Here is an 8,333-nt window from a genome sequence, read left to right on the forward strand (position 1 = left end):
TATATATTTGACTCATTGTCTAAATGTTGATAAATAAGAGATGGTACAACTATTTGATTTCTTCGGTTTCAAACCTATTTTCTATAACGATAATTAAGCGAGCGATATATGGATTTGGTATGTTTGTTTATTCAAATCAGCAAGCAAAGCATCATCATTAAAGTGTCAATTCTCTATTATTGGCCATTTTAAATTAATTAACCGGATAGGTTGATCGAGGGAATAAACAAATTTTTTGTAATGATCAATAGGTAAATCGATAAATATTAATATAATCATTAAATACCAACCCATATATATATATAAATAGATATTATATTTTCACTAATAATACTTGCATTATAAAAATAAATATTTCTTCTTCCTAGCTTAACTTATTTTTCCGATGAAAAAGAAAGCATTTATACTAGGCAATACTTTTTGTAACTATTTCTTTTAATTCTGAACATTCTTTTTTATCAGCTGGCAGGCAATTCTCAACAATATTATTTATCTCTTCCTCTCTGCTTTTTCCCCACAAAACGCTGTAAAGCGCTAGGATCAAAAAAGCCCCACCTAAAATGCTGCAAAACAAAAGCAGAGAAATGAACATCAAAATATTATATGCGTATTTATAATTATTGATTATCGAGTATTGATGTTTGATTGTCACAGTAATCATTACTTACTCTCCAGTGTCTATATGTAAACTCGTTTATGTATTAGGTAAGATAAACTTTGAAAAGTAAGATTAAAAAAACCGTATTAAATATATAACGAAATTATAGAAGTTGAAGGAAAATAAAATTGTTGGAAATACAGGCACGGATAGCACTAAAATATAAGAACCAAAAATAATAAATGATGAGAGATTAACAGAATATTAAAATAAATAATAAATAATTACCTTCCTAAAGTGATGACCTGGCCCAAGAAAATAGCAGAACACAAGATTGTAATAATTAAAGCCAAGGGAGTTGACATGGCTAGGAAAACCGGACCCTTCTTCTCAATAACCCACGCTTGTAAGTAATAGGTGACAGCAGTCACAACAATTCCCTGCCACACCACACATTCATCTTCCTTGGTATATAATTAATATTCTCTACTCTAGTATTGTTTAATTATTAATAAGAAACTTCTTTTTATGAATTAAATTACTACGAAACGAAGAAGAGAAGGAATAAGAGTCATTATTACACAATAAGCCACCGAAAGGAGTCTGACATTCCAACCAAGTTGCCACTGAGATGGGTTTCTTTCCAATGCAATGGCTATGGCAAACGATTGAACTGTACTCAGAAAGCACTGAAGAGCTGTTAAAAGAAGCTTTGAAGGATAGCTCTTCATTAAGTGCACCTGTATTTTTTTTTTAAATCATAAACATAAATTCAAATTAGACTTGCAAAACCCTTTATCAAATATTGTGGTAAAAATTTTGTGTACCAAAAATGCAAATTAACATTGACTAGGTATATATAGTGTAATGATTGAGACAAACTCTTTTGTATACATTATTTGTACATACAATAATGTTTCAACATTTCTAATTAACCACCCATAATAAGTCATATATATGGTAGCTGTCTCATATATCACTCATTACTTAGTTATCCTATTATATTTCCTTATTTATTTTCTCTTCTTCCCTGTCAATATATAATAATTATTATACACAAAATTACGCGTGACATTGAATAACTAAAAAATCGTTGTATATGTTGTTACACAACATAACAGTTATACGTACTACTTGCTTGCACGGTTGCACGTGGATCTATATACATATACATATACATATACATATATGTGTCATTATATAGATATATATGAATTAAGAAAGATCGTTTAATTATTCATACATAAGTTGCAATGAAAGGGCACGTACGTACATACCTGAAAAACAAGAAATGTGCCCCAGAAGAAATTTGAAAGGAGCATGAGGAAAACTCCCTTGATCCAAGATTTTCCGGAAGAATGGTGAGGATGCTGGGAGTTATGGTGGTGACCAGAAAGATGAAGAAGCGAAAGGAGATTGAAATGAGGGCCCTTATAGAAAGCCAGGCAAGCCACGCCAGTTATGCACACTATTATGCCTATAAGCTTTGCAATTCCCGCTTTGGTCCTCAACTTCAGAGTTTCCATCCTAATTAATTAATTCACGATGAACAAGAAAATAAATACTAGTTACTTTTCATGTCAAACTCAAATTCTATTCATTTATGTACATGCATGATTCAATGATGATGAGTAGTAGTATCCCCATAACATATATAATTAATTAGCCCCCTTAATTATAGTATGTATATATATATATGCTAATATTGATCAATATAATGGAGTTTTTTTTCTTTTACCTATATATATCCATGTATGGGAATGAAAAATATCATTTATTTGATGATTTCATGCAATTAAATATACATAAATAAATTTTAATAATATATAATTCATATTATATGATAAAATTTAAAGGTAAATATTAGCTTATGTCAACATTAGGAGTAGGGAATGTCTACCGTATATTACACAGCTACATAATTATATAGGCTTTTAATTTGGTTAAACCATCGAGTCTAATTTATTGTGTGACTAGTTAATTTTCACATAAAAAGTTAAAAAAGTGATGAAAGAAGAAGAAAAATAACAAGAGTCATAAGAGGAAATTCGAAATAATAAAAGAAATCTCTGATTTGAAAAGTAGAAGGAATTTTCAAAAGCTTAAATAAATATATTGAAAAAAAAAACAAAACAAAAAAATTAGGAGAGAATTAAAATTTAAACGGAAGACTTTTTTTTTATCAAGATTTATATCATCATAAAAAAGTCTTTAATTAACGTAGAAGGCGTAAGAAAAAACATGGAAACCAAAAACTGAGTTGATAATTCTACTGATGCATTATTGCATTGCATCTGTATACTGATGATCAAGGTAACTCATTTTTGTATATGGATAAATAAATAAATAATTGGTTTAAAATATAATTTCAAAATTATTTATTTGAATAAAATAAAAATGATGTTGTGAGAACTCGTGCATTATACTTTATACTCATCCGGATTCAAAATCATAATTAATGCAAGATTAATTACCGCAATTATCAAATTTGAATTTCGATCATGTGAGACCTGGCCACATGCATATATAGTAGAAACATAATAACAATTAATTAATAAATTTCTTTTGTCGTCAACCATCGCTCTTTTTGTCTACATGCATCTATTTTTCTCTCTCTCCACTCTTAGAAACAAAAACGCCCTTTTCATTTCAAGCTGACAAATAGAGAATGGAAATGGACTGATCATATATATTCATATATACACACGCAAAAACATGGCAAGTGTAGTACTACAGTACGTGAGAAAGACATTTTAACGATACTGCTGTATATCATTGATGATTATTATGGCCAAACTACGCAAATAATCCCTACTTCTTAAAAAAAACAAAAAAAAACTATATCTATATAGTTAATCTTTAATTAATTGTTACAATATGTAATCAGATATACTATAGTTTTCCACACGTGCGGATGTCCCAAAATAAATCTCGAACCTGCTATACTATAGTATTATAAGTAACAAAGTAAGTACTATACATATATATATATATACTTTTATATATAAAACTACTAGCTTGTATTGTATTTTGTAGGGGAAAATAATTACCCGAGTAGAAGTGTCAAGAAGAAAGTGATAACAGGGAGACAATTTGTGGTTGCAGCAGCCAGAGTAGCTGAGGTATAAATAAGAGCAATGCCATATATATCCAAGCTTAACGTTATCCTATAAAACAACAATTATGGACCCAAAAATATTAATAATTTGATCCTGTTTTGGATCATTCTCATCTCTGAAAAACTACATATTAGTTAACATATATATATATATATATATATTAGTCAAATAAAAACTCGAACACAACACTGATATTCATGTACTAATATACTATATATATGTGTATAATTACGCAGTTTCTTCATCTTTCAAAGATATGTCATGAATATTGATAATAAATTAAAGTATGCACTTTTCCCTTCCTTTATCCTAGGATATATATATATATATATTAATTTCCCCCTAAAACACTCGGTCCCGTTCATAAACTGACTGTTCAATTTAAACCCTCGTGCTTTATAAACTTCTAATAAATTTCGAATTTAACACACATATTAATTATATACCAGCTGAACAGTCGATCGAATTAAATACAACAAGTACCATATGATTTTGAGAGAAAAGAAAAAACTATATTTTACAATAGTGATAAAATTATCAAAAGAATTAGTTAAGTAATATTATACATACCCAGAAAAAGAAAGAAGAAAAATCTTGCAGAAGGTAATGAAAGGTAGCGGCGGTGCAGTTTTCCTACAAAACAAAAAGGGTTTATATTTATACATTAAGGGTCATTCATAATTAAAGAAATTTACAAGAAATATTGAGTATAAAATGATTATATATAAAAATATACATATAATATTCATATGTAAAGTAAAATATTAATGAATTGATAATAATAATAATAATAATAATAATAATAATAATACCATTCGAGGAAGACTGCGACGGGGACTATGCAGGCAGTGGCCGCAGCTTGTCTGTAGAAAACAAAGATGAAGTTGTTCATTCCTCCATCGAAGGCGGCCTTGGAGAGCAAGTTCATTCCAGCATAGATGGCTTGTATCAGAATTACAGTCAAATAAGCTTTCTTCATTTTAATATATATAATGATTTAATTATATGAGCTTGTGCTGTTGGGCTTTAGGGCAATGGAATTTGATATTGTTCGAATAGATATTAGAGGGTAAACTCTCTATATGCTCTCTCTCTCTCTCTCTGTATGTGTATGTATGCTTGTATGTATATATATACACAACAAGCGATGGAATATTGGGAGGCACTCTAATTGGAGAAAACTTTGAAAGTTTGATATTATGACAGGTCGACTATCAAGAGCACTCGTTAAGAAGAGACATGTGTGGTGAGAAAAGGGAGCTACTTTATTGTGAGATGGGACCACAAAAAAAATAAATAAATAAAAAGTTGTTCATAAATTAGATTTAGAACGTAAAGATATCTCTATCAGTTGCTAAACTACCTTGTTATTTGGCCTATCGATTAATCTTGAATATTATGTGTATGAATTTTTATATATATCATACAATAACTATTGCCACTAGTTTACCGTTGCCCTGAACTTTTAATTCAAGTTGTTTTAAATTCTCCAAACTTTTAACATTATCTTATGGTGATTCTTCTCTTAGTTTTCATGCTACATGTATAATTAAAAATTTCAAAATATAACATATAAAATTATTTCAAAAAATTAAAAAAAAATAAAAAAATAACTTAAAAATTATAAAATTTATTATTTTTTACTTTTTTGTCATTTTTCTTTCTTCTCCTCCTTTTAAAAATAATAATTTTTTCTTAATATTTAAAATTAAATAAATAAAATAGAAAAAAGAAAAGAAAAAGGTAAAAATATATATTTTAATACGAAAAGATATTTAAAAAAATCTATTTTACTAAAAAATTATTAAATATTTAATAAAAAATATAATTCTTTTTTTTCTAATTTAATTTTAAATATTTATAGTTTTTAAATGGAGGAGAAGAAATAAAAAAGAAAAGTGAAAATACAAAAAAAAAGTAAAAAATATATATTTTAATAAGAAAATATATTCAATAATATTTTAGTAAAATAGATTTTTTATTTTTGAATTATTACTAAAAAATTATTAAATATATTTTCTTATTAAAATATATATTTTTTACTTCTTTTTCTTTTCTTTTTTTCTATTTTTACTTCTTCTTCTTTTTCGATCGTGTCAGATCGGGACCCTACTTTTACTTCCAAGTTCTGGAAGAGTTTACAGCAGGCTATGGGTACACAGCTGAAGTTCAGTACAGCTTATCATCCTCAGACAGATGAGCAATCTGAGAGGACGATTCAGATATTAGAGGACATGCTGCGGGCATGTGTGCTGGACTTTGGTGGATCATGGAGTAAGTATCTGCCTTTGATAGAGTTCTCCTATAATAACAGTTATCAGTCTACCATTGGAGTTGCACCTTATGAGATGTTGTATGGTAGGAAGTGTAGATCTCCCATTCATTGGGATGAGACAGGTGAAAGGAGATACTTAGGTCCTGACGCAGTTCAGAGGACCAATGAGGCTATTGACAAGATTAGAGCTCGGATGCATACTTCTCAGAGTAGACAGAAGAGCTATGCAGATCCCAAACGCAGGAACGTGGAGTTCTAGGTAGGAGACTATGTCTTCCTTAGAGTCTCGCCATGGAAAGGGGTGAGAAGGTTTGGGAAGAAAGGCAAGCTGAGTCCTAGGTTTGTAGGTCCCTTTGAGATCCTGGAGAAGATTGGTCAAGTGGCTTACAGACTAGCTTTGCCTCCGGCATTGTCGGCCGTGCATAATGTGTTCCATGTATCCGCTCTTCAGAGATATGTATCTGATGAGAATCATGTCCTGAGTTATGAAGATCTGGAGCTTGAGCCAGATCTCTCCTTTGAGGAGCAGCCTGTTCAGATACTTGACAAGAAAGATAAAGTCCTCAGGAACAAGACAATACCTTTGGTTAAGGTATTGTGGAGGAACAGCAAGGTCGAGGAGGCGACCTGGGAGCTGGAGTCAGATATGCAGAGTCAGTATCCCGAGCTGTTCAGGTAAATTTCGAGGACGAAATTTCTGTAAGGAGGGGATAGTTGTAATGCCCCGGATTCCCTATTATGATTTAATGGCTGGATTAGTAGGCCGGGAGGGCCATAACTGTTTAATTATGCCATTAAATGTGTTTATGCATGTTTATGAGAATTGTGTTATAATATGATGTTAAATGCATGCATGTGAGTCCACATTTGTTTACAGGGGTGTGATGGTTATTTGGCTCGTTGAGAGTATAATTGTATAATTGTATGCATGTTGATGATATGTGTTGAGACCACATTATAATGTGGGTTTGTTCGAGCTATTCGGCATGAGACGATCGTAGAATATTGATTAGCGGTTTAGTCACAACAAGTTTAAGTGTCGGGACTTGGGTTGAGTCTCGGGGTGATTTTGATGATTAGAGCGTTACCGGGAGATATAGGGTAACAAGATGTGAATTATTGGTATTTGAAAACATTGAGAATAGCGGGAATTGGAGAGCGTTAATTATGATTAACGAGATAGGAGGGAAGTACCAAATATGCCCTTAGGAGCCTTTAGAAAGTATTAATTGACCTAGGGGTAAAATGGACATTTCACCCCTAGGATAGACATATCCTTTGATAGCTGAAAAAGGTAGTGAAAAACAGAGTATACTTTAGAGTTCTCCCGTACCTTCTTCTCTTCACTTTTCTTCGTGGTTTTTGAACCAATTTTGAGGATTCAAGCTTGGGAAGCAAGCCTTGGGAGTTTGGGAGTGTGTTCCACCATTGAAGACCATCATAAGCCGAGCTTTGGGTAAGTTTCTAACCATGGTTTTCTCTGATTTTCCCTGTTCTGGTTTTATTTTGCAGCTGAGATTTCTAGGGTGAATTCATGGTTTTGTTGGGAGTTTTGGCTAGGGTTCCCATGCTTGTGATGTTTGGGGTGTGTTACAATGGTTTTTGGGATCATTTGGCATCAAGAATAGGATTTGGAAGCTTGGAAATCGAGTTAGAATCGAAGGAGTTGAAGAAGGTCGGTATAGGGGAGTTTGGGTCTAGAGGTAGCGCTATAGCACCCACCCTAGGGAGCTACAGCGCTCCTCAGGAGGCTTTCTGGCACTTGGGTGGTTTTGAGTATAGCGTTGGGGCGCTAGGGGTTGAGCGCTGTAGCGCTACCCTGTTCCCTCTAAGTCCCGTTTTGAGTGTTTTTAAGGGTTTTTGACTTGGGGTTTCAATCCTTAAGGCCTGGGATCGAATCTACTCACCGTGTGGGCATGTTTCGAGGACCCGAGAGTGGTGCTTAGGTTAAGACCCTATTATTGTGGATTCTCATTAATGGAGGTTATAATTGGTTGTGATTAGGTAACCGCTAAGGAACTAAAAGATCGATCGTTCTCAGGGGTCGTCCTTATCATACTTCTCGCTCGAACCTGAGGTAAGAAAACAGTGTATGAATACAGTTGCACCCTGTATAGGTATATGACATGCATGGTTTGATATTGAGGCATGTTGGTTGATATATGTGGACATGGATTGCATATTAAATGCTAGTGTGAACGCTAATTACTTGTTTATGGCACTTACTAGTCAGGGACCGACCCTAAAATCGATGAACACGCATTGAATGGCTCTATGGCATTAATGTGGGACCGACCCTAAGGTCGAAGAACTTATAAGCGCTTGCCTGGTCTAAGACCAG

The 8,333-nt window shown here is 32.4% G+C and overlaps 1 protein-coding gene across 2 annotated transcripts; it reads right to left on the reverse strand.

The window, feature by feature from the left end:
* Window positions 1-272: 272 nt before the first annotated feature.
* LOC133803077 (WAT1-related protein At5g64700) lies at window positions 273-4,889 on the reverse strand. 2 transcript variants are annotated; one of them, XM_062241051.1, is made up of 7 exons: window positions 4,530-4,884; window positions 4,288-4,350; window positions 3,649-3,765; window positions 1,876-2,125; window positions 1,180-1,338; window positions 887-1,038; window positions 273-563 (listed from the first exon to the last, which is right to left on the reverse strand). In XM_062241051.1, exons 1-7 carry the CDS (start codon window positions 4,694-4,696, stop codon window positions 407-409), a joined length of 1,065 nt encoding a protein of 354 aa, XP_062097035.1. In that variant the 5' UTR covers window positions 4,697-4,884; the 3' UTR covers window positions 273-406. The 2 variants fall into 2 exon arrangements, with proteins under 2 accessions (XP_062097035.1, XP_062097036.1); XM_062241052.1 differs by lacking the exon at window positions 3,649-3,765 and having other exon boundaries at window positions 4,530-4,889.
* Window positions 4,890-8,333: the final 3,444 nt, after the last annotated feature.

The sequence above is a fragment of the Humulus lupulus genome, chromosome 1 (assembly GCF_963169125.1).
Source record: "Humulus lupulus chromosome 1, drHumLupu1.1, whole genome shotgun sequence".
Taxonomy (NCBI): Eukaryota; Viridiplantae; Streptophyta; class Magnoliopsida; order Rosales; family Cannabaceae; genus Humulus; species Humulus lupulus.